Raw genomic sequence first — 26645 nt, forward strand, 5'->3', positions numbered from 1 at the left:
AATGAAAGTCCCAGCATTGGGGCAGGGCTGCTCTGTCTCCCTGGCACCCTTCACACTTAATCTCTTCTCTTTCCCATCCTAGTTCACCATACTGCAGCACAACAAGTACTTGGGTACCTGTTCTACGCCGACGGGCCTGGGCACTGGAAACCATCTAGTCATGAAGCAGGGTTCAGTTGCCCATGCTTCTGGGACCAGACCCAGCTCAGACTGCTGCAGTCTAGGTGTACCTTAGGACTCAGCTCTGCCCCTTAAAGACAGCTGGTGTCATCACCCCATTTTGCAGCTGGGAAAACAGAGGCACAGCACAATGGGTGGCCTTAAGCAAGTCCAGGAGAAAAGTCAGCTCTGAGCCCAGGCCAGGTCTCTGTCCTCTGGGCCGCATTGTCTGACGGAGGAAAGTAGTTGCACACGATTCACAGGCCAGGCAGACGGTTGGGTGCGGTGCTGCTGCCTGCACCCTCCACATTTGTTGCACGTGCCAGCAGCTGCACATATATAACAGCTAAGATGGCAACCATCTCCGGGTGGCGGGGGAGAATGGGACCTTTGGCATATGTCTGAACAGCATCTCTCACAAGGGAAGCTGACTGATTCAAGCACTTTGCTTCCACGATGCAAAGTTCAAGATAAAGTGAGAGCAGGGGAAGCTAGAAAGGCAGGGATTTTTTAAAGGGAGGGGAAAAAAGAAGCAGCGCAAAGCTGGTGCGGGGGCATGATTTATTGAGAACGATGATTCATCTCGTCGTTACAGACCATGCTCATCCGCAGAAGGCAAGAGGGCCTTCTCCCAAGGCACTGCCCTCTCCCTCCTCGGAGATCAGCTGGGTCCCAAACAGGTACTTGGAGTTCACCCAAAAAACCCACGGAGGGGAAGGAACAGAACAAAACCGAACCAAGAAGGAGGGGGGAAGCTTTGGAGAGGAGAAGGCAAGGAGACTTGTGAGGAGGATGAAGTTGAAATCAACTGAAGCAAAGCTAGGGTGAGATCCGTCTCCCTGCGTGGGAAGATGCACACCACCAAGGCGTGAAAGCCGTGCCCTAGGCACGACGTCCAGGTATGCAAGGCAGGAGTCCTCTCTTTCCCCAAACCGCGTGACCAGGAGAAGGGGTTTCAGGACTCCATCTAGACTCTAGACCCAGGGCTTTTCCCCAGGGGGGTGAAACCCAGCCACAAACCCCATGCAATTCAAAAAATAACCAAGCCCCAGCGCAGGGGAAGAATACAGCTCCAAGTCAAACTAAAACAATCCGAAGCAAGCACAAAGATAAAGGACAACTGTACAGTGCACCGTCCCCGTGACCTGCCTCAGGTAGCTTGCAAAGCAGGCGGGCGGAGGGAGCAGTTGAAGGGACTAGCTGCTTTCACACTTTGCCTTCGTTACAGCAGGTGAATCCAAGCCAGGGACTGGGATGAGACATGGAGCAAAACGGGCCGCATCCATCTCCAGTCAGAAGAACTAGTCGAGGTGGTGCAGGGAAACTTGGTGGTGCGGAGAAACAGATGGGATGCTTGGACTTGGTGCCCCAGTAGTGCAGGGGGCCTCGAGCTGGGGAGAACCCGGGTTCTTGCGAGAAGCAGAGCACACGTCCGTGGATCTGCCCCTACGCCCAGGCCTCCTATGCCCCAGGCCCCAACACGGCTTTTCTAGAAGCTTTGGTTCCAAAACAGCTCCATTTCTACAGAAAGAAGGATCTGGGCCCAGATGTCTGTGCGTGACCCCCTCCCCCAACAGAACTGAAACCCAGAAGTCAGCAGCCATCATCCCACCCACCTGGCTGGCCACAGACACGTCTGTCTGCGTTCATCACTGATTTAAAAATATATCTATGTATATATGTACACACACACGCGCGCGCACACACATATGGACACACAAATATATATTAGAAAGGTGGGGAGGGAATCACTCTGAAAACTCATTCCGAATTAAAATAACAAAATCCACCTCCAGCGCGTGCATTGGGAGAGCAGCTACAGCAGATGGTAGAAGCCCCTCTGCCGTAGATGGCAGATGGTAGAAACCCCTCTGGCTCCCCGGGCGGATGTAGACCTCCCAGGCTGGGAAGCGAGGAGGGGTGTCCTCAGGTTTTCACAGTGGATTTGTTAGACCGGGAGGAACTCCCCGTGCCCTCGTCCTCTCATGAAGGAAGGGGTTCATAGAGAGCTTGTTCATCCCAGCGAGGAATCGGGTTACAAAGTCCATTATATATAGACAGAAAAATGTACAACAGTCGGCAGCCCCTGGACAAGGTGCTGGTTTGAGAGAGCTTTTCTTTTTTTGGTGAATGCTGAACGGGTGGTGTGAGCTTGGCACAGAACAGCGGCTGGGGAGCAAGCGAGAACCGTGGTGCCCAGTGCCTTTCGTTGAGCCCTGGGGTTGGGAGAAGGGTCCCCGGGGGGAACCCGTTCAGAGCCCAGACTCACTGATGGCCAACGGGCACCAAGCGCAGCGCCGACATCAACTCGGTGCTTGGGGTGCAGGGGCAAGGGGGTGCGTGCGCAGAACAGAGCCGCCTCCTCTCCCCCGGGCTGCGGGCACAGCTCGGTGGAGATGGGGGCATGACCTGTGCACGCCTGTAGGGCTAGGGTCACGGGGGAATGTGCAGCCACCTGGGGAGAGCGCAGTGGCAACAGCTCAGGCCAAGGAGGGGCATGGTTTGAACCTGCTTCCCAGAGATCACTTCAACAGTCTAGCGAGCCCTACCCCAGCAGCGGGGTTGGGGGGGGCCTACCCCACAGGACTCTGGGTAGGAAGGGGTCCCACGCATGGGGCTGCCTGGGAGCACTGGCTTCTGAAGACGGGGGCTGAAACTGCCACCCCCTCCCACAAGAGGCAGCCGTGCAGCTCTCCAGACACCCCCCCGCCAGACTCCCAGGGGTGGTCCTGTGACAGGGCTGCAGGGAAAGCAGAGCGACAAGGGGCTTCCAGGGAGCAAGCCCTGACCCGGGGGCAGGGACAGGGGTCTGGAGAGTCCAGGAGGAACCTCTCGGCCCTTGCAGCGAAAGACGGGGAGACACGAAGCTATTCCAAGCCGCCAGCACGGTGGAGCTGGGGGAGGGGAGGGCACTGCGACTTGCCTGCCCTTCCCCTGGCCTTGGGAATCCTTCACCTGGACCCCCCACACACCAGCCGGGGAATGGCGGAGCCCGCTCTGCCCTGGGTGACGGTCAGTGACCGCGCCGACTTCTGGGTGTGTGAAGTTCCCAGGCTCTTCCTGCAGCGGCCTCAGAGGAGTGGGATAAAAGCCAGGCCGCTAGCGGGTTCACCAGGCAGGGGAGACGCACTTTGAGCAAACCACCGTGGACACAAGTCCTCAGTCTCTCTCCGGCAGGGAGGCCAAGCCGCAGGCATGAGGGGCTGGCCATGGCCGTGAAGCTCAGCAGTTAGGAGTCTTCCCCGAGGATCTCTGTCACGAAGGAGGCCATGTCAACCTCTTTGGTGTCATGCAAGGTGAAGAAGGGGTGTCCCTGCGAAAGAGAACAGGGCAGGAGTCAGCAATGAGGCTGAAAGCGGCTCCCCCAACGGACACTGATGCACCATGGGGGAAAAAGGCCCCTGCAAGGCTTTCCCCACAACCAAACTCCTGCCCAGAAGCAACAGAAAAGCCCAGACCTGGGGCACTGATCCCCTTGGACAGCAGACACAGGGGCACGTGCTCTGTCCAAGGGGGCTGGGATTTATTTCAGCCGCGGTGAATTCTGTTTTCCAAGGACACGCAAGATCTCAGGACCGAGCCATGAAATACCAATGAGGACTCAACCCAGTTGGACAATTCAAGCCAACGTAATGGGTAAGCATGCGTTACAAGTGCCCCTCCATGCCAGCCAGCCGGGAGCACCACTCTCTTGAAGTCCAAGCTGAGGGCCTCAAACCACCCTAGCTCATGCCCAGTTCATCCCATGGCATGTGGGTCAGGCAGTGATGCAGAGATGGTGACTCTCCACCAGCCAGAGGTGGAGAGGATGAGGGAAACACCTGGAAGTCTTCCAACCCAGATGAACCAGGCTGGCAGGCACTCATGGGCCTGTTGAACCTCCATCCCTGTCCACCATCCTTAGTCCACCCAAAAGGGTTCAAAATGTTACATGTCCATCCCATCCCAGAGGCCAGGGCGAGCCGTGAGCAATGTTGTACCACTGGTTCGGGATGTACAGACCAGCCTCTTAGCTTCAGCTACCAATCAAGACTCTGCAAGATCTACACGCACCGGCCCCAGACTCACCATAAGTTCTAAATAGTTCATCCGTTCTGCCGGGTTCTTCCGTAAGCTGGAGCAAAAAAAAAAAAAGAAACCCCATGATGCCCTGGCTTCATCTTTGCTGAAGAGGACTCTCACATAGGAAAGGACTGGGACACCCCTAGCCACCAATGCCTTCTTTCTAGGGGGGTAAATATCAGTTTGCATCACTCCTTGGCTTTAGAAATCAATTAGCCAAGTCAATGGACCTCACCTGCAGCACTGGACAGCCAGGAAGGCTAGAAAGCTTCCAGCTAGCTTCACCATTAAAACCAACCTCCCTTCACTTGTACATCAAGCCATTCCCAAGATGGAGGATAACAGGGCATGGTACCAGCCCATATGATGGAAACAGCATGTCAAGTCCCATGCTTGAATTGGTGGGATAGGACCTCAGTGCGCAGACAGAAAGCAGGCAGGGGCCAGAGCAGACACTCACCACTGTGCTGTGAAGTCCACAAAGTCCCTCGAGAAGCGATCTGCAGGCAGCTGGGGTGAGGGCTCCTCTACCACTTGCTTGAGCTGCTGGAAGGGGGTGCCCCACGACTCGTAGGGGAAGCGGAGGATGGCCAACTCGATCTACACAGGAGAAAAAGCTGCCATCAGGACCTTGTGCCTCAGGCTTAATGCCTGGACAGCAGGCCCATGGCCTCAGGATGCTCTGCAGTATCACCTCCCAGCTTCGGGGACGTGGCCACAAGAGCAGGCAGGCATTGATGCCAAGAGCTTTTGGCCCGTTTCCACCTGAACATCCCATGAATTCTGACTACAACAAATCTTTTCCTGCACAACGACTTTGTGTTGCTCTCATTTCCCAAATTATCATTGCAACGAAACCAAAGACTAAGACATTTCATGGAGTTTCAGCGGGGGGCTGTTTCTCAACAAAACAAAAATACTCAGAGGAAGCCTAATACACCATATTTATTCTCTCCTTTTCCCCCTCAAATTAGCAACTGAAAATTAAGAGGGTGTGTCCTAAATGAGGAAACTGATTCTGAACAGTTTGGTTAAAAGGGGACACACCTTTTTTCTTTATTCCTCCTACCAAAAAACAAGAGGTCCATGTATTATTTTTTACACAAGGAATACAGTATCTTACACTCCCTGGGGAAAACAGGCAGTTTTGATTCTCTCTGCTAGTGTTCTTCCATTATTAATTCATGTATTTCTCAAAGCAGCATCTGGGTGATTTTCAGAATTCCCAATTTGCTCCTGGCTTCACAGGAAGCCTCCAAAGCCCATGAAACATGAAAGCTGGTAGAAGAGAATCCACCAGCACAGGACTTCCCCAGGCCAGTGCTCCAGGGAGCAGGCTACCTTTGTGTTAGCAGCAGCCCATGGAGGACAACACTGCCTTACAGCCTTAGAGGGCAAATCCCTGCTGGATTGGTGCCATCCCAACCACCCTGAAAACATGCCGACTTGAAATCCTCCAGCCCTGCTAGGTTATAAGAGCAGGGAGTCAGCCCAGAAAGAAGACATTAGCCAGCGTCAGCCAGGCTGGGGTTGTGCTCAGCTGCAAGCTGGCAGCATTTCAGCCAGGCCTTGCGTCCAGCTTCTAGACAAACTTGCAAAATGTCCTCGTTCGCACAATCTCCCATCACAGGGCTTCCTGTGTCTCGGGAGGAAAAACTGAAGCCTGATGACATTTCCAGGCCGGGGCACAGATGGCCAATCAGCTCCGCTACATTCCTGCTCTAGACACAGAGTCCAACAGGAAGCGTGGGCCAGGCAGATTTTTTTGGATAAGTCCAGCCAGGAGAGAAAACAATCACGACACACACCCTGGCACTGGGACGCTGAATCCCAATGGATGGTGCGGTTATGAGCCTGGAGGAGGGGAAGGATATTCCTCAATGAGATCCTCTCCACCCACTCAAAGCTTCAGACTCTCAGAAAGGGAAAAAACCTTTCCCAGACATTAACTTCTCCGAGCCAGGCGCCGGGATCTCCTTCATCCCGACGCCAGGAGTTTGGCCGCTCATTGCAACGGCAGTTCCTCGCATTCAGTAGATAATGAGATGCTCTGAGCAGTCTCAGCTTTGAACTGGATCAGTGAACAGCTCAGGGCACACTTGGCTTGAAACCTTCTGTGCTACCCTGCTTTAGAGGCACTCGAGCCTCCTGGTGATACTCTCTATGGAACAGCTTGCCCAAGTGCTCCCAGAAGCCATTGCAAACACACAGGCCAGCAGCAGGGCGGGTGTGGGCACTGCATATACAGATGTGCGAGCGACAAGCCTGGCGCTTGGGCACCGCGCTCAAGGATTGTGCCTCCTTCACGTACACTGGATACTGCAGTGTGAAAGGGGATTTAAATGCTGCACTGACTCCTGGCTCCTACAAGCAGCACCAACACCCTCTCCGGCAAGCCCCTTCTGCACCCAACACTGCTTGCAAATCAACCCTTTCGGGCTCACAATCCAGAGGGACACCGTTTGCCAAAATAATGGAGAGCACTGAGTGTGCCCCGCTTGGAGTCCAGCGAGTGAGGCCTGCCCTCCGGCTTCCACCACAACGTGGGTGCAGACCGCAGCAGAGACGGGAATCTCTGCTGCGGTGTCATTACACTTTAGCTCTATAGCAAGTACAGATGTATGCCAGCAACCTACACGGGCACTTGGCCAGCCAAGTAGCTTGCATAGCAGTGCAAGGGACTGAGGCCAGGGTTTCAAAGCCTGCTTCTTCACACCAATTCACATGCTGCTCCAGTTCTCTCCTCCTTCCCCAGTCACTAGCTGCCTCCAGCAAAACTCACGGCAGCAGCCAAATCCTGGAACTGCCGAAAGCCAAGTCAGAATTACCATTGTGATTCCGAGACTCCAGACATCCGACTTCACGTTGTAGCCCTTCTGGTTCAGCTCGGGGTTTATTCTCTCTGGCTGCAATGAAAAGACGGATGTTAATGCAACTCAGTCTGGATTCCCCGGTGCACGAGCCACATACCCACATCCAGTGCACGTGCTGGGCTACAAAACCCAAGCTGCAGGAACGGCAGCAAAGCAGGGGTTTCAGTGCATTAAAAATAGGGCACGTCACACCAGATGGGATCGATGAAAGCCACATTGTGTTTGGCATTACCCATATTCATCTCCTTTTCTGTCCTGACTGACACTTGAGCTCCCACTGCAATTGTCACAGCTATGTGACAGCACCTAATGAAGCAAGCCCACTGCTTACACAAGCTTATGCTACACACCTCTGCTTCAGTCGGTCTATAAGGGGCAAATCCACCCTTCCTTCCATCCCACTGTTACTCCCACTATCATTACAGTCGCTGTTATTGTGCTAGGCACTATCTATCCAAGCGGTGGTCTGTGCCCCATGGATGGGTTCACTCAGGGCAAGAGAAGGGGAAGGGGTGGGGAGGTAGCTTCTAAACTGCCCCCTTCTGTCCCTACTTTAGTCAGAAGCAAGAGACGAACCACAGCCCTTACAATCATCTGATTCAAGGTGACAGGCCTGTCTGTGCAAGAGCCCACTTACAGCCATGTAGGGTTTGCAGCCTGCATCCATGGTCTTAGCCACCGAGTCCACCAAGTAGCCGCTGATGCCAAAGTCACACATTTTCACATGTCCTTCCTTGTTGATGAGCACATTGGACGGCTTCACGTCTGGTGGGATTGGGGAGACAGAGCAAACCAGTTAAGTCCTCTATGGATAAAGCATGCCAGGAGTGGGTTAAGGAGCTAAGAGGACAAAGCTGGGCAGAGTCACTGACTGAAGGGTATGGGGACTAAGCAGACAAAAGCCCACTGGTTCTGTACTTCAATACCACGTTCCTCATGTTTGAGGGACCTTGCCCTTCTCTGCCCTCAAAGACAGCAGCACACTTGGGCCAACCAGCTAAGCATCCCCTGCCTCATTAGGCAGATCAATACTTTTGGATTCAGGAAGGTGAGTGGATGCCTGGATCTTCCAAAGGTATTTAAGTGCCAAACTCCTATTGATTCCAGTGGGTAATAGGCACCTTCGGATATGTGGGCCCAGAGCTACCCCAGAAGGCCCCAGCAGAGCCAGAAAGATAAATCAGCCTTGACTTCCCAATTCTCTATCCCCAAAATTCAGCCAAAGTGCAACCTTCCAGTCTCACCCAGCCTAAATCCCCATTAACTCTACAAGGAAGTCTGGGGCTTTCCTTCAAACAACAACCTATTCTGTCGGGTGCAAGGTGGCGAGAGCCAGCGATGCATGTGGAAACGCACACTTTTCAGATCGCAATTGTTAAATTCAAACTGGGAAGGAGGAAAGAACAGGAATCATCCAGCAAGTTGTAAGGCACAATTTCCCAGTACCAGCCCCGCTCAGGATAGGAGCCGGCAGAGGCCCCAGAAACCTTCTGCCACCAGGGGAGCCAGCTTAGCCAATTGTGCCCTTAGGAGAAAGGTTAAAGGGAAACGGCCGTGCAGCTGCCCCCCAGCACCACGTACCTCTGTGAATCACTGACAGTTTACTGTGCAAATGTTCCAGTGCACGCACAATCTGGTGATGAGAGGAGATGGAGAACGAGTTAGATGCACAGAAGTCTTGAAAGCCTGGCCTTTCACACCACATGGCCACGAGCCCCCACAGGGCTAAGAACAGACGTGTGTTCTGGGCCTTAAAGTTCAGGGCACCACAGCTCCACCACGCGACTTGCATATGCCACAGTGCTTAGCAGTTGCGATCCAACTCCCAAACCCCAGGAAAGGGCATGCGTCCAGAACCAGAGCGAGGGTGGGGGACTTGTACCAAGTATAGGGCATTCTCGACTCGGAAGCCAGCCACTCACCGACACAGCCATCTTCCCCAGGATGTCTTCGGGGATTGTCTTCTTCTTCTCCAGCACTTTCTTATAGAACTTATCCAGAGAGGTGTCCATCAGCTCCATGCAGATCCACACATCGCCCTGACCACAAATGAAACAGCTCATGTGTTAGAGGAGGAGTTCCCCAGATGCATCCCAAGACCTAATGGGGGCAAGGGGTGAACCCCACCCTTTGGATGTGGGCAAACCTAGGAAGCAAGACCGCATTCAGTACTGGAGCATCATGTTTTACAGGCTCCACACTGGGGCTGAGAGGTGATCATCTCTGTGTAAGAGGCACCTGCTCCAGGGCTTCTGCTGGTCACCTACAGAGGAAGAGGAATTGCTCCCCCATAACTGCTTTATAGGCTTCTGGGGACCTTCCCATGAAGACTAGACACTGGGCAAAGCCAGCCGTCAGACTTCTGACTGGGGTGGGTGTGCCTGCTGCTATTTTGGAGGCCTCTCAGGTACCTGACAGAAGGATCTTGTTCTCCTGCTCAGGATCAAACCAACTGCCAGACTTGGGGTCAGGAAGGAAGGAAGGGTCTCTTGGGGCAGATGGGCAAAGGCTGAGAGGAGAGGAAGGGAGATTCCCACTCCTCTGGGGTCCTCTGAGTATGTATTAACTAGTTACTTCTCTGCCATTGCAGTAGCAGGGCATTGGTGATGCCCTTTCCTTCTCAGTTTTCACTGGGCGACGCACTGCAGGGTGCTTCTGGGTTTGCAATGAGATTTGTGGTTGTAATGCATGAGGGGTGGAACAGACCCTTTTTCGGACTGTCTGGATAAAAGGCTGCCTGTTCACACAGATGGCCCATCAGGCCTCTTTGCATCCTGTGTATGGCACGTGCCAAGCAGGACCCAAAACATCCTGGCCCAGCTATGTTTAGACACTATTGCAAATACCAAGCGATGGCTTCTGTCTGCTCCAAAGACCAGAGCAGGCAGTGGAAAGTATCCCCTCGACACAATGCATTTTGGGCCAGCACAGAAGTGGAAAAGAGGCTGCCACTCTCCTTGGCACTAAAGGGGTGTAAGTGATGGGCCTAGTGCCCTTTCTGGAAAGTTAATTAATTTAAGCCCTAGTGAAGACTGATCCCCTGCCATACACAGCACCAGCTCAATCCCCAGTCCCGTTACCTCTCGGAAGAGGGCTCCGTAGAAGGTGACTGTATAGAAACAGTCTACTGTCCTCATGGAGATATCCAAGTCCATCAGTAACCTCTTCTGCTCCTGAGTGTTCACAGTTGCCCGGATTCTCTGGGAGAAAAGTCATTTGGCAAAAGTTAAAGCCTTTTGACCCCCATTGGCCATCTTAGTGGTGGCAGCAACATGACCTTCTATAAAAGGCCTGGGGAACTTTGAATGTCCCTGTACCAGGGTGGCCTGTCCCCTTAAGAAAGGGCAGTCAGCCCTGTTAAAGAAACCCAGTGTGCTTTAAAAGCTCCCAGAAAAGAAAGCAAGAGGGGAGAAAGCAGGCTGTGAAGGGAAGAGCTTACTGGGCTGAGGCCAAAGCAGAAAGGGGGCTCCCCCTCCTTGCGTTTGGGAGAAGATGGAAGGCTTTGTTTGCTTGAAAACTAAACTTTGCCTCGGCGAACTGGCTCAGGAGCTCATAAGGGAGTGACCTCTGCTGCAGAAGCCAGCAGGGTGAAATGACCTGCTTACAGTCCCATGTCCTGGTTCTGCACCAGTACCAGTTGCTAGTACTGGCCAAGGGCTGGACTTGCAGCAAGTGCGCTAGGGATGCGTGAAGTAGCTCAGGAGAGCAAATAAAGGACGGGGTCTCCACTGCCGTCATGCGATGTTTTAGCTGTATGGTAGGTGAGGGAGCAGGCTGGCAATCTGAGCAGTCACTTGGGGAGCTGAGGGCCTGCAGAGCAGTACAACAGGCTGCTGAGCGAAGGAGCCAGGCTTTCCATGTCTACTCCTCTCTCTCTCACTGCAGGAGTCAGTGCGCTGGTCCTTCGGAGAAGGTAGGATCTGCTCTTACATTCCCCCTGCCCAAGACCCCCTGCAGTACCAGTATCCTGGTCCCATGCACACAGCTCAGCAGGGTTCAACACAGAGCCCTTTCCCTGGAGACACAGGGTCCAACCCAACACCCATGGGAGCTGCCAGGATACTTTCATCAACGCCAACAGGAGCCGGACCGGGGAACTCGACGCCCACCCCAGGAGAGCACGACCAGGACCGCGAGCAGGTCTCACCTTCACAGCCATGATGGTGCCGCTCTGCGCGTGCCGTACTTTCTCCACCACGCCGTAGGCCCCACGGCCCAGCTCTGAAATCGTCACCAAATCATCGGCTTCCACTTCGAAGTTCTGGGAGGGGAGAAGAGAAGGTGCCACATGAAATGGGCACTGAGACCTCAGGGCCAAGGGACCACACAGGGAAACGGACACCTTCAAGGACCTGAAGAGCCAAACATCTGCCTCGACAGAACGGCCGCGCACTCATGGGACAGAGTCGCCGAGATATAGGGCTGAAGGGATCTCAAGAGGACATGCGAGTCCAACCCCCTGCCAGAGGCAGGATCATCCCCATCACAGCTCCCTCCAGAGCTGGCCCCCAAGACAACAGCAGCCTGCTACTTCTCCACTGCTAGCACAGTTCTTCCTTTGCTCCGAGTGGCACAGGCCTGTAATTCGGGTGCTGCAGACCCCAGATGGAGCCTTTCCTACCACTGAGCTGTGTGTATCGTCACCCAGAAGGATTTCCTTTACCACAGGCAAGGTCAGGAGGAAGCCACAATGGTGTCCTGCCAGAAATGTAGACTAGCCCATTTCCGGTTGCCGCCCCCCCGAAATTTTTCTGCGGGGATAAGGGGGAAATTTCGAGCTTCCATTGGCCCATTCTGCACTGTGGGATGCCACAGAAACCTGATCCAGAAACCCCGCAGCATCCCGTTTCGACCCGTTATGTACAGCTGAGCATTGCAGCATGCAAGATCCCATGCCTGACGAGTCCCAGTTTGGTGGTGGGAACTGCAGAGACCCAGATCCCAGCCAGACCCCAGTGAGGACGGCTATGTCCAAATCAAGGAAAAGAAACAAAAATACGACCACCAACTCCCAACATCCAACCAAAGGCACAATCGAATCCAGCTACCATCAACGCAGCGCTGAGCTCTTCCCTGCGGTAGCTAGAGCCTGCTTCGGTAAAGCCACGTAGCTGGCGTGGACTGGGTCAGGCTCTCACGTTGGACAGGGAGTATATGGACTTTGATTAGTCAGGGATGCTTTCCCAGGGACACTTAGCTGCCAGTGCAGCATGTGACGCTGCGTCTCAGGTTCTCTGAAGCCTACAATCCGCATTATACACTGCTAAGTCACTTCCTTTGTAGAGCAACTCGGGCAAAACCGCCATGGGCCGGGTTACACAAACCCTCAGCTCCACCCACGGCCATGCACTCCCCTCCTGTCCTGAGCACCTCTGCAAAGGACGCAAATTCCCCTGCCTGGCTTCTCAAGTTCATGAAACGGCATTAAAAGACACCCCAGCACTTTATTCTGCTTTGAATGCACTCTGCAGCCATCTTCAACCCAGCAAGGACCGTGCTGCGTGCAGCTAGCAGTGGTCCGGGCCGAGGTGCGTGTTCCCCTAGCTTTGCAGCAGCCCAGTTACTGCATGTTTCACCAGAACTACATAAGGGAACTACTTGGAAGTGGGAAAGATATTTTTGGCTGCTGCCCACCCTGATGGCCCAGCAGCTGTACTCCAAAGGACTCACTTCCATTTCCATTCAGAGACAAGGATTTTATCCCACGAGCCACGATAAAGCATCGTTGCAGCAGCGCATGACAGCCCACCCTAAGTTCCCCCCTCTCTGCTTCTCGGTAGAGCTGACACAAGGATATTTCCACAGGAGCTGAACAAGCATCTGGATTTTAACCCTTTTTCGCCTGACGCAGAGAGAGATGCTGGGAGCTGAACAGGGAGACTAACACGGCTCCCGCCCCACAATGAATTCCAGTTTCAAAGGAAGCAGAGGGGAAGCCATACGTTACCCTGGTGTACAGCTGTGACCCCCATGTAACCCCTGGCAATCCTGGGAACTAAGGAACTATAGTATCCCTGCCCACCTGCCCCGGCTCCGTGCTGCTTCACAGACTTTTCGGACTCCAGCCAAGCTCGTTCAATAGACCTTTGTCAATAGGACGGCTATGGCATACAGAACGGAGAGATCTCCCACTTTGCACCCCTTTAAAAACTGTTAAGTGCCAAAAGAGGCAGAAGGTATCGCGTGCAACAGCATCGACCAAAAGCGTACATGTTGCCAGCTCCATGAATGAATTCGAGAGTCAACCGCTACTCTCCAGCCTTAAATGCTGTCGTCTTGCGGTGAGGTTCCCTTACGTTCTCATCTGGTCTGCCCTGGAAGACTATGGGCAACTGGAAAACTAGGTGGGTTGTGTCCAGAATTAAAGGAGGACTGGGTGTTTACATGGATCAACAGAGCGGGCAGGGTTATGCCGGTAAAGAATACACAAAGCAAGAGTTTTGGAAGGGATGGAGACTCGCGTTTCTGGGCCCAGGCAGCTCCTAACCAGCTTGAGAGAAAACACAAGCTTCCCTGGAGCAGGTTGCCCTAGCAGGAGAGACACTACAGCATTTTTGCTCCTTCCCCTGAAGTCACCACTCCTGGTCCTAGCTGGACGCATTAGATAACAGACTAGATGGACTATCAGCACAGTCTGGGAACTGGCGGGCTGGATCATCGCAGGTGCCTGGAGAGATGCAGGCTGCGCAGCTTCCTGCCTGTCTAAGTATTCCTACAGCCTCATCAATGCAGAGCGAGCACTCCATAATCACAAGCAGATACCAATGCTTGCAATCGTCCCTGGAGGTAGAGAAATAAAATCCTCACTTTACAAATGGGCCACAGACTTGACCCACATCCCATAAGCAGTCCAGACCTTTGGGATCAGAGTTGACTGCTCCACCCATGAGATCGATCGTCCTTCCTGCCCCACAAGCTGAAGGTTGTTTTGCAAGCCCCGCTTTGACACGGCACCGCAGTCCACCTCTCCCTCTCAGCCAAGTAAGCCTGGCATGCACCCCCCAAGACCTGCAGCCTTTCTTTGGAGCACACAACAGCAACTGGCTTTGCCTTCTGGTTTGGTCTCAAGGGAAGAAAATATCTCAGAGTCAAAGCAAGGCCCGAAAAGGAGGGGATGAGCCTTTATTGCACAAGGAGGGACTCTGCCTCCGAGACAATGCCTATAGGCTATGCCCAGGGTGGAGGGAAAACAGCCGACTTCAAAGCAGAGCAGCCCACACGGAGATCCCTCCGAGTCGGCCGCTGGGCTGCGCAGAGGCCGCGCGTGCCGTGGGCTGATCCGGTGTGCCCCGAACACGGCTCCCTGCAGCCAGATGTTTCTGGCAGCTGATAATCCTGGAAGCAGGGGAAGAGCCGCACGTGTGAGCTCATCCATCAGCTATGCACTGCTCCAGCCGCTTCCCTTCCCGGAAGGGGGGAAAGGGGGGGCCTGGAGAGGGGAAGGTCGCCGCCAGGCAGCGCCAGGCTGACAGGGGACACGTGCAAGTTGTGACCGGAGGGGGCTACCTCTTCTCAATGCCTCCCAGAAGCCCCGTACTGCCTTAGGCAACCGCTCTGCTCCCGGTTTACTGTTCTCTTCTGGCGTCTGCGTTAACCCTTTCCCAAAAGGCGAGCACTTCCCATGCCATGGAGAGCCCAGGGGCTTCACAGGGAGGCTCGATCCTCCTCCCCAGGGAAGGGAAGGCTTGCCACCGAGTTCCTGCCCGCCCGGGGGCAGGGTCACTATTCCTCTCCGCCCTGCTCTGCCCCCCAGAAAGGTTGTGGTTGGCTCAGCACAGGAGCTGCAAAGCCCACTTCGCATTGCTTGCCATGCTACAGCGGCTTGTGCCTGGGGTCTCTGGTCACAACTGCTTTGCCCCTCTGCCTCGTCCTCCCCACTGCCCCCTGCTTCTCCACCCCGACGTGCAGGTGGCACGTGGATCAGTTTGTTGCAGACGGCCAATGCCAGACCCACGCGCACTAGGGAGCAGGGGCCTGGCAGGACTCAGCTGCCAGCGCGGCTGCCCAGAGGGAAGCAGAGCAGCGCGCACCTGCATCAAAGGGGATCGCCGGCTACTTCTCTCCAGAATCAGGCTGTGAGCAGCACACGTCCCACCAGCTCAATAACTCCAGAGGTGCCCAGCTCTGGCTTGGGGCTGCTTGGAGAAGACCGGAGGAAGGAAGCAGTGCCGTGGGCACAGCACAGCAAGCGATGCCTGCTTCCCCCTCACCACCGCGGGCTACTACAAAGGCCCTCTCTCCCTCAGCTATTAATACACACATTACCTAATGACCACCGAGGCCGTCATGCGGCATGAGTCCTGGCTTCCCCCTTCTCCCTCCCCCAGCGCGCACTGAGGACTGGAGGTCCAGATCTTATCGGCCGTGCCACCTGCCTCGGGGGGAAGGTAAGCAGCTAGATATAGCTCTGATCCAACACGGAGGCAGGCCACTGTTTTTAGCATGACAGCAAACGGCCTTACACAGCCCCAGAGAGCCCATAACAAGAGAGTGAAAGAAGAGAGACGGCGGCTATTTCTAGCTGGTGTTTTTCATTAGGTCACTGGTGGCACATTCGAGGGGAGGAGGGCATGGCTGCGCAGGAGGAGCGATGTGCCCGTCCTCGCTCCCCGCACGGCCTCTCCGGAGAACGGCCTGCAATAAAGCAGCCCCAGAGATGGGCAGCACAAGGGAAGCCTTGTTAGGAGAGGTGAGCTCGGGGCCGAGAGGGCGCCGAGGTCGTGCTGATTTACTGCGCTGGCTTGTGCCCTTGACCTCAGCCTGAGGTCATTGCTGGGACAGACCTGGGAGCTCCCTGACCTTTAGCTACCCAAAAAGTTCACTCGCCCTCTTACACAGCTTTGACGGGCTACACGGGCACTGCAGCAGACCAGAGTTTACCATCCGCTTGACTGAGGTTGCCCTACAGAGACAGCCCACAGACAGAGGCAAATGGAGCCTGTCGTGCGGCCAGGCAAGGCAGGTTAGACCTGCTGGCATAGGTCTGTGATCTGGGAGCACGATAGCAAGCCCAGCCCTGCACAGGGGAGGCCTTTATTGAACAAATTTGTCCGTTCTTCAAGGCACAAATGAAGAACTGCCCTTTCCTGGCCAGAACATAGGGCCTTCTAGCCTCGCATGGCGGCAGAGCGCGGATGCTGAGAAGAAGGGTGAACAGGACGCAACCAGACCTTTCCACCCCCTGCTCCTCTCCTCTCCCGTGGGAGTTGGTTACAGAAGCAGGACAGCATTGTGCCATACACCCCAGCAAGGCGTCTGACAGCACCCAGAGCAAGCCCAGCTCTCCCTGAAGGCGTGCACTCAGGCTTGCTCCAAGCAGAGCTAATTTGGTTAGGGGGCAGACCTCGGGTCAGGAGGAAACCTGCATGGACAGCCCCAAAGCCCCCTGACCACACCCTCCATGACCTACAAGGAACAGGGCAGCCTTGTCTGGACCATGCATGGTGCAAAAAGTTAGACAAGATGCTCAAGAGGCTGCACCTGGCCTTTACAGTGACAAGCTGCCAGGCGGGCCGGTCACAACACTTCACACATGACCAAAAGGGCAGGATTAGCTCCATAAACACTGCAGTCCCATTTATACCTCCCCCAACCAGCCCTACCATTTGGGGTCTACGCTGCCTCATCATCATCTGAGTCACGGGTGCAGAACAGGGGCAGGCCTTTGCCGGCTGAACTTGCAAGCCTTTAAGGCAACATCACTTGAGATGGTGGCAGGAGGAAGAAGGCATGTTTGTACCGTGATGGGCTCAACGCCGGCTCTGAAATTCCAGTCTGCTGCTGATAGACTGACTGCGGGGCCAGATGCTTAGTGGGGGTGGGGAGGTGCCCACAAGGACGTGGGGGAACAAGGGGAGGAAACAGACATTAAAAAACTTACTTTAACTCCGATAGTAATGAAAGTTCTGGAGTCCAAGTTCCTTGGAGGCCTGCAGAGGGGGAAAAAAGAAAAACCAGGAGTGAGTACACCGTCACCTGGCATTTCATTACCCAGCAGTGGGGTTTGGGGCCAGTCAACCAGCCATGTCCACACAGTTACTTAAAGGGCTCAGCAGCAGGTTCTCAAACACATGCTGCCCCGTCAAGGCTGCCTCCTCAGCCACTTCCCATGAGCTAATCAACAGCGCTAGTTCACCCATCTGGCTGCTGATTAGCCTCCCTACACCGTCTCAGGTATAGCTACAAGGATCAGGAGGCCACCAACATGAACGAACGCAGCGCATTTGAGGGGGCCATTGCCAGGCATGGGAAGTTTGCTGGGGAGACCTGGCCCCTGTCACCATGTCCTGCTGCTGCGTTTTAAATGCACAACATCAGGTCTAACTGCAAGCGCTCAAGTACAACTGTAGCTCCTCTCAGAGGATTAAAGTGACGAATGTGTTCAAGCGTTTGCTGGGTGTGAGGCTTCACTGACCCAGGGAGTCGACTGTGAGCAAACCAGAGATCTGATCGAAATCAACCCTCCTGAAACAAGATAACCAAAGAAACCGAGACAGAGATTAAATGTCTCTGCAGTGTCCTAGCTCTGCTAGTCATGGCTAGCTGTATTCACCCAGAAGACAACAGCCCAGAAGCACGAAGCACACCGCTATGAGAACAGCAGATAATCCCTCTGTTTGTTGACCCAGAGATGCTTCAGAGCCTTTATCACTCACTTGTGACACTCAGGTGAGCCTTGCATCTTAGCAGCACTGTGCTTCAAGGAACTGTCAGATGAAAGGCTTTTTATGAGGCATCATCCTTACCTCCTAAGTTACTCTTCACCTTTAATGATTGTTGAAATGGTTTTTAACATCCATTTTCATCACTAAAATGTAATTATTCTCGCTCGCCTGCTCACATGTAGCTTGTACAACTAGCTTCCTGGTTCTCTAGTTCAAGGAACATCTTCAAGGAGATGTTCCACTGCAAAGTGAAAAACACTTTGCGTTTCTCTCTGCCTTTGTGCAAATACCTTTAGATACCTCTTTGCCACTGTGCAAATACCACTTAGAAAGGCCTGTACCAAGCTAGATGAAGCCTAAATTACTCAAATGGTATTGCTTTCAAGAGAAGTGCAGAAGAAGGCACGAAGGCCATGGATACACTGCCTGGAGACCCAGGTGAGGGTATATGTGAATAGGCTGGATGGTCTCCCTTGACCACCAGCACAAGCCCATAGCTAGAAGGTCCTCTAATGAAGCAGTTAGACAAGCTGCGGTCCTGAAGATTGGGATGAAGATGCTGTGGATGGGCAGGGCCAGCACATGACATCTCTCCCCCTAACAGACATGACCCTGGCTGGATTGCTGGCTGCGTGGGTAAGACACCGCAGAGGGCAGGCGTGCCACAAAACTGACAGAAGACGTTCTGAAGGACGAGAAGCTCAGTTTGGAAAGGCCTCGGGTGCTGGGAACACCTGACTCCTCAGCCTAGATGCTCCACATGCACTGGCAAGTCAGTGTGTGGAAAACCAGTTCTAAGTGGCACAGAAAGAGACTTACGTTGTGGTCACAACCGGCTGCTTGATGGGGACACATGTTATCTTCAGATCCCGCTTCTTCTTGCCTTTCACTGAAAGAGAAAACACATGCCTGAGTCACCAACACTTTGGGGTCTTCTCCCCTCTCCGGCTGCCTGGCATTACCCAAGTTACCACGAGAGCACCCGAGTTGCCTGCAAGCCCACTGGCACAGCTAGATCCAAACTGTGCAGAAAGGAAGTTTTTGTACTTTGCAAATGGAGCCAAACCAGGGAACGCAACCCAACCTGGACACCTCCGACAGGATCAGCCCCCACAGGCAAAGCTACAACCACCGATCTGGAGCATTTGGCCCTTCAACTAGCCTCCTTACTCAGCTTCTCCCAGCCTCCAAGAGCAACAGCTCAGATGGCCTCCAAGGACCTAACCACACAGCCCATTCATTTGGTGAGACCAGAGGCCTGATTTGGCACCACCAGATGTGCACAACAGGCAGCAGTGACGCTAGAAGACCATGAGGGCACCGTTCCACACCCAGCAGCCCCAACAGTGCAGGGAGAATGAAGATTTGGGTTTCAAAGCTGATGCAAGTCACCAAGGGCATAGCAAAGTGTGTCCAGAGCAGGGAGATGCAGCACTAGAAAGCATCAGCAGAGACTGTCCCCTGAATCCAGTGACCCCAACCCGGGCCTGCAAAGAGTCTTGACGGAGTTGAGCATGACCGGGCTATTCACAGCCCGCATTACTCTGAACATTCAACACACTTACAGCCATTGTTTGGCCGACACCTACCTGGCTTGTGTGGCTCCAAAGATCCTTTGGGATCTTAAAAAAGAGGGAGAAAGATTGGATCAGTTTTAATGAAATCAGCCAGCTCTTGGTACCAAACAGATTTGGTACCAAACCGGCTTGTGAGCTGCCAGGTAACAAGGTCTTCTCCGACCTCCTCCCCAGCCACACCTCCAGCGGGAAGACGTCCCGGGTGCATTTGCTGCGGGGGACGGAGAAGGGGCTGGCACCGGGAGCTGTGCTAGAAGCAGAGATGCCTCAAAGAGGGGCTGTGCGGAGGCAGGCTGAACCTCAGCATCAGCCGGGCTCTCCCCCCGCTCCAGATCCGGGTTGAGCTAAGGAGCATTGGCCACAAGAGGTCACCAAACCACTGATGAAGCCACAGTGGAGACGGGATCCGGGGAGGTGGCTGGGCCCTGCCAGTGTCCCCGATTCCAGCCGTGCCCCTTCACTCCTGTAACCCAGGAGCTTCCCCTTCGAGAACATGGGCAGCCCAAGTGAGCCAGGGCACAGGCCACTGCGGAGGGGATTTCCCTGTGCGCCCTCTTCCCAGCTGGCAGGGACCAGCTGGAGGGTGGTGGCAGCAGTGGCGCCCTGCCCAGGTAGGCTGGATCCACTCCAGCAGGGTGGTCGGGGCTTCGAGCAAAAAGGAACGTGGGGCACTGCCAGGCTCTGAAAAAAGGAGCCCGGGGCAAATGCGAGTAGAGGCATCACGCAGGTTGCCTTGCAGAATCCAGGCACCTAGGAGCCAGCACCAAGGTGGGTACGGATGCAGCCTAGGCTGCTTAGAGCCTCACACGCAGGGCTCGTCATCAGCCCCGCTGAGAGCCACCAGCCTGGTGATGCCGCCCCGTCTTCCCTGCGCCCAGTGCTCCCACCCGCTGCTCCCCGCTCTCTCCTCTGCATCCACCACCCCAAGCAGAGCCCTGTCTCAGGGCAAGGAGCTCAGATACCGAGGGTCGTACCTGGGTCAGGCTACCAGAGCTCTCAGTACTGGGTTAGGGCCCCCCCGAACTACCCCATGCATCCCTACTGACAGGGAGGGGAAAAGGGAGAACTGCAGCTAGCGACGGCGCAGCCGAGGTCCCTGCGGTACCGACAGCCGTGGAGCCCCAGCGGCAGCGAACGCCGCACCAGCTCACCTCCGACACCCTGCCTGGGGCTCTGCAGCTGGCTCTGAACCCCTCCAGCCCCGGGCGAGCCAGCCCGGGTGCGTCCGTAGGAGCTGCAGTTGCCCCCAGCCAAGCTGCTCCTGATCAGGCCAGCTGGATGTTTTGTGGCTGCAGGGGTGGGAGCCTCTCTACCGCGCGGGGCTACGGGCAGCCAGGAGCCACCGCTGTTCAGAGGCGTGAGGCCAATGGAGCAGGCACTGCCTGACTCATCCTGAGCATGCAAAAAAAAAAGGGACAGCCTGCTGCCAGCAGCTCTGCCCACCAGGCACACCAAGGAAATGCCCAAGCAGAGTGGTGCCGTGTGAACCCAGGGCCAGGACCAGGGAAGTTCCTGCTCCCGTACGTAGCTGCACAGCTTTGGCCAGCAATGCCCTCCTCGCGCAGGGAGCCGGCTTCCACCCTGCCTGTCTCATGGAGCCCGGCCAGCGGACAAAGTCCAGCACTTAGACCTCTGCAGAGGGGGAGCGCGAGGCAGAGCGGAGGCCCCAAGACAATCGCTGAGCCCATGTGCACGCAGGCGAGAATTGCTGCTACTGCGCTAACCGCCCTGGACAGGCTGATAGGTGCCAGGGGCTGCAAAGCAGGTCCCCAGCCACCATGGGGGGGCTGTCCCCAAGAGCACCTGAACTGCACAGGCGGGTAACACCCACTGCTCGGCTCCAAACACCACGGCATGGAGAGCAGGTTTCTTCGGGCCGCAGAGGGTCACTGAGGCCTCTCACCTCGTTTCCCTACAGCTCGGCTCAGCAGCAGCTGCCTCCTTGGATCTAAGGCAATATCCCCATGCTCCCAGCATCGTAGAGCAGCAGGGCTGGAAGGGACCTCCAGAAGTCATCTAGTCCAACCCTGTGCCCGAGGCACTCACTCCAGCCCTGGGCAAGCCTCAGCTGCCCTCTCTGCCACCTCGACGCCAGTGACTTTGGCTGCCAGGGGTCCTGCCATAAAGCTCTCACATGAAACCCCATGGACCGAGGCATGGCTAGTGGGCACTATTCACTCCCGGCCCCATAAAAACTGACGTTCCTCGGGATCCGGTCAAGCTCTAGGGAGTGCTCCCCTGACCCAACTGTTGTGCTCATATGTGACTTCCAAGGCTACCATCCCTCCCAGCTGCAGGAAACCCACGGAGACCCTCCACGATGCTCCCTAGTTCTGCGCCCAGACGGAGCCGGGCAACAAGGTGCCACCCCCACATCTCAGCAACGGGCACAGCATCGGCAGCCCCCTGCCCCGCGGAGGGATCTGGGATCAATTAGCAGCCCCCTAGGACGTGCGAGGCTGCAGAAGCGAAGGCCTTCACCAGCCCAGCCCGGTCGCTCCGATCCCAGCGCTGCACACGCGTTCTCGCCATGCACTTGCAACACCCCAGCTACGGGAAGGATTTCGTGTTGCAACAACATCACCGCTACCTTAGCCAATGAGCATCCTAGAAAAATAAAGGGTCCGCAGGAGCACACGCGGGCTGGAGGACCAGCCGTGGCAGCAACAGGCTTTGCTGTGAATTGTGCCCCTGGCCGAGAGCCCTGCCAGCAGCAAGGCAGCCGCGGCACTCCCTCCCCATGCCCCATGCCCGGCAGGGGAAGGGGACCTATAAATAGCAGTCGGAGATTTACACTCCGGTGACACCTCTCCAAAAACCTGCTTCGAGCAGCCAGAGGACCCACGCGCCCGCCCCAGCCTCCCTGCAGGAGGGGAGCTTGCTAGCCAGCCACAAAGACCGGGGAGCCACTGAAGGCAGAGCCCACGGGGCCCCTCTCCTGAGGCAGCTTGCAGCCAGGGGCACAGGCACCTCTCTCCTGCTGCATCACAGCCCAGGAAGCACTCAATCCAGCCCTGCCTACAGAAACCTTTCAGGTGGGATTTGCCTGCACGTGTCGTGCTCATGACCCCAGCCCTACGCACACACTCGCATCCCACCCAAGTCCAGGGCTGGCAGAGGGGCTCTCCCCCCACGCCGCCGGGCACCCCCGTGCACTGTCCCATCACCAGCGGGGCACAGCGGAAACCCAGATGGGCCTCCAAGGTCCGGGGCAGCCCTGCCGGGGGGCGGCTCCAGACCAGCCGCGGACCGGAGCGGTACCACGCTGGCCGGCGACAGACCTCTGCTTGGCTCTTTCCCCTCCGAGCCCTGGTACACGTGCGCCAGGGGAAGCTCACAGTACAGCACCCCCACCAAGGGCACCGGAGAGCCCAGACCGTCACACATGGGCCCACAAGAGGCCATAAGAAGAGCCCCCGCCCACGTGGGACCGGCGGCTCTGGGGCAGTCCACGGGGCTCATCTGCCCGCCGCCCCACTCCCCCCTTGCTGTTGCTCTCCAGTTACCACAGCAACCACAAATGCAGAGACAAAGCTGCTTCTATGCCGAGAGGCCCCAGCCACTCGCCGCGCGGCACCAAGTGACTCACTTGGCCGCCAGCTGGCCAGGCTCCACGGGCTGCGGGCACCAGCGCTGGTGAAGGCTGCAGCCCTGCCCGCTGGTGCGGGGGCATCCTGATCTGCTGGGGACGAGGCCATGTGCGTCGAAGTCTGGGCTCCCGGTTGCCACCCTGCAGAGAACGACCCCTTGCAAGCAGAGAGAGGGCTGAGCTGGGGGCTAGGGCACCTGCCCCGACACAGGCTGCCTGGGCGACCTCAGGCAAGTCACTTTGCCTGCGTCTCAGGTCCCCACCAGTGCAACGCAGGCAGCAGCTGCTCCTCCCCACCCCGGGCTGCTGGGAGGATCATGCCAAAGAAGACAGTACCCGAGCACCCTGCAGCCTGGCTATACCCCAGAAGGTAGCTCCCTGCCCCTGGCTGGCTGGCAGGAAAAACACGGTGCTGCACCTCCGAAACCCCCCCATGCAGCGATGCCCCCTTAGAGCAAGGCTAGAACGGCAGTTCCTGGCTCCAGTCGGAGAGCTGTGACTCATCGGAGGCACCGGGTGCAACGACCAGGGTCTCCACCCGTCACCTGTGCAGACACAAGCCTACCACTGGCGCTCAGCACGGAGGACTGTGTGCCAGGCCAGGCCAACCATAGGCGGATTGCACCTGCTCTACCCTAAGGAGGAAAATAGCAAGAGCCAAATTTCCTAGACACGCAGGCCTCCCCCCCGGCTACAACGACCTGCTCTAGCGCACTCCGGACTCTCTGCCTGCCGGCTGCAGGCGAGACGTGCACAAGTTGCATGAGCTGCTGGCAGAGCTACCCCGAGACCACCGCCCAGCCCAGCTCCCAGTGAGACCCATCCCACCCAGGAGAGCAAGCTCCAGTGACCCACCCCAGCACGGATCCCTATGCAAACTGCTTCGCTTACAAATGCAAGAGTTGCATGTGTAGTTACCAAGCCCTGCCCCCGATAGCTAGGCACCCTGTGAACAGATGCCTGCCCCAGCTCCAGGCAAGGGTGGGAGGAGGGGAAGAGGACTCCCGAGTCAGTGGGAGAAGAATGACAAACGCTTGACCTCCCATCCCGCCCTGGCACCCAGAGAAGGGCACATGTCTACACCCCGTAGGTGGCCCTATGCTGCATGTGTCGCCCTGACTCCCATCTCGCCCACATGCTGCAACTCCACAAAGGCTTCAGAGGCTGCTACGCGAAGCCCCTGCAAACGGTCTTCTTCCCCACCCAAAAGGCCTGGATGCTTTCCAGCTGCACCCCCGGGGCACCCACTTCCAGAAGATTTCAGGAACATGGAGCCAGACCCTCGGTGGACATTAAGCAGCAGAGACCCTCCGTAAGCCCTACAGCGCTGCTGATTTATGCCAGCTGCGAGGCCTTCCAACCAGGGCAAAAGACCAGGAGTCAAGCAAAGCAAAGGAAACAGCAATCAGCAGGGCACGGCTCAGCCTGAAAAACTGCAAGGCTCCTCTGGCAGTAGGCACTTGGAGGCACATGCATCCCCAACAGGCTCTTAGCCCTTGACCGCCCTGGGCGGGCACGCAACGCTGCAAGGCACAACTCTCACACAGGGGGACTGGGTGGACACGATGCCGCCAAGGGCAGGAGCTGGCGTGCAGGCTAGGCACAGGTACCCGGCCCCCTTGCCGCCCGCAACTGCCTGCATCACCGCGGGGTGGAAAGTTGGTGCAAGTTTTCTAGCGCAGCCAGGATTTGGGTCAGCGGTAACCGGCCCCCGCCCTCCCCCTCCCCGTGTCTGCATCCTCCATGCGAAGAGAGAAGCCGTTTCCTCCCTAGCCAAACGCCCAGTTCAGTCTCTCATGCCACGACCTCGGGAGCCTTAGAGCAGCCGCTCGCATTTCCTGGTGCCGACGAATTCCAAGTCCTGCATATACAAAGCACTAGGCATCTACCCGCACGCAGGCACGGACACCTCCTACCACGTCGCCCTTTTTCCCAGCGACTTTGCTGCCCCCTTTCCTGGGCGACATGAATCTTAAGAGCTGCAACTAAAGCTCTCCGACTGAGCTGACCTTTGAAATCCAACCTCTCTGCTGCCTCGTGGCCTGTGTGCCGGCTCCGGGTAGAGGAGGGCAGCAGCAATACTGCCCCTTCTGTAAAACACGGGCACGCGTTTCTCCCCCATTAATGAGCCTTTGCTGGCTGGGCCTGGGAGGATTTTATTCTGCGTTCGGCTAACTGCTCTTCCTGAAGCTGCAGAGTCCAGTCACACAGGGAGGAGCAAAGTGCAACTAAAGAAAAGTGGTGGTTTCTCCATGCCGGGGAAAACAGTGGGTAAAAACCAGCTCGGAGGCTCGATAACCCATGGGGTGACAATGCCTTTCTCTGCAGGCAAAGCCCGCAGAGCACGGACAAGAGGGGGGACGGCTGCAGGTTGCAGGAGCCTGGCAGAGACGGCCACAAGCCTTATTTGCACAGCTCTGCAGGGCTGCAGAGTGCTACCAGTGCAGTGGAAAATGAATGCTGGCCACTTTCCAGCAGCCCATGGAGCCTTGTTTTAAACCCCAGAGCCTCCTTTCTGGCATCGCCACTCTCTGGTTTTCAACTTCTGCAAAAACAGAAATTAATGCTTTAAAATAAAAGCGAACCAGGAGGAGGAAAAGGCAGTGCCAAAAACCCCCCTTCCAGCCGGAGCTGCCTGCAAGAGCAAGCAAAATTAAAAAAAGAAAGAAAGAAAGAAAAAGTCACTCCGGCGTCACCTGTTAACCTCTGCAGGAACAGCACCCAGAGCTGCAGGGGCTGAGAGAGACAGGAGCCTGCCTAAATCCAGGGCAACAGGGTTTTTTTTTGCAGGCATGAGTTTTGTGCAAAAGACCCTGAAACCCCTGTGATTTGCAAATGCAAAAAAAAAAAAAAAAGAAAAAAAAACCATGCAGGACACCCACTAGATTCACCCTGCTAACCTCTGCCGGGCACAGCCACCCCCGCTGCCGGCGAGCCCCGGGTAGCTTTGAAACGAGACGGCTAGCTGCAAAATGCAGCCCCCTCCCAGCAAGGTTACACAAGACAAAACCTGCAGGGCACAAAACGGACAGAAACAGCTTTTTAATCCCCCCCCCCCGCGCGCTACCCCGTCCAACCGACCACGTGCACTGGAAATTGCAACATCTACCTTGCTTCTTGTCCATGGCTTCCCAGAAATGAAGAACAGGAACGGCACGCCTTGAAGCTGCAGAAATCCAGCGCCACACAGCTCGCCGCAAACAAGGCTGCTTATTTGCAAAGAGCATGCATGGTCCCGGGGCGCGGCCCCCGCCCGGCAGCGGCGCAGAGCGCGCGAGCGCTTTTCTGGGGGGCCGGGGGGACAGGGGACAGAAAGCGGCGGAGAAGGAGGAGCGCGGGGTCCTCCCCGGGCAGCTGCTCAACTTGGCTGGTTTCAGCTCCGGTTACACTTGAAAGCTCAACAGTTGTACAGCTGCGGCAATCCGGTCCCCGGTGACGTCAGACAGGAAGCCGGCGGGGAGCCAATGGTGGACGCCGGCGGCGCGCAGCGCCCCCCCCCGCCCGCGCGGGGGCCCGGCGGCCGGCGCCGCGGCCGGCCCGCGCGGGGTGAGAGGGGCGGTCGGGCCCGCTCCGGCCGCGGGGGCGGGCGTGAGGGGCCGCCGCGGTTATACATCGACGCTGGCTGCCCGGGAGCGCCCGGCTGCCGGGCTTCCGCGGGCCCCGCCCCGCCGGCTGCAGGCCCTGCTCCCGCTACAACGGCACTGCGCTACCGGGACGAGCC

The 26645-nt window shown here is 56.4% G+C and overlaps 1 protein-coding gene across 5 annotated transcripts in view; it reads right to left on the minus strand.

The window, feature by feature from the left end:
- Positions 1-706: 706 nt before the first annotated feature.
- The window catches only part of MAP2K3 (mitogen-activated protein kinase kinase 3), a 45832-nt gene continuing 19893 nt past the window's right edge, over positions 707-26645 (minus strand). For 2 of the 5 annotated variants that reach the window (XM_090023455.1, XM_090023458.1), the window contains exons 2-12: positions 18578-18647; positions 16975-17023; positions 11242-11355; positions 10175-10294; positions 9017-9133; positions 8676-8727; positions 7732-7859; positions 7050-7127; positions 4682-4821; positions 4228-4273; positions 707-3472 (exon numbers count right to left, since the gene is read on the minus strand). In XM_090023455.1, coding sequence (XP_089879581.1) covers positions 3389-3472; positions 4228-4273; positions 4682-4821; positions 7050-7127; positions 7732-7859; positions 8676-8727; positions 9017-9133; positions 10175-10294; positions 11242-11355; positions 16975-17023; positions 18578-18647 — 998 coding nt within the window. In that variant the 3' untranslated portion in view covers positions 707-3388. Of the gene's footprint in view, positions 3473-4227; positions 4274-4681; positions 4822-7049; positions 7128-7731; positions 7860-8675; positions 8728-9016; positions 9134-10174; positions 10295-11241; positions 11356-16974; positions 17024-18577; positions 18648-19347; positions 19381-26033; positions 26359-26645 lie in introns of those variants that run through there. The other 3 variants (XM_090023456.1, XM_090023454.1, XM_090023457.1) reach the window with 3 other exon arrangements.

Source organism: Crocodylus siamensis, chromosome 12, assembly GCF_052110815.1.
Source record: "Crocodylus siamensis isolate JL-2025a chromosome 12, ASM5211081v1, whole genome shotgun sequence".
Lineage (NCBI taxonomy): Eukaryota > Metazoa > Chordata > Crocodylia > Crocodylidae > Crocodylus > Crocodylus siamensis.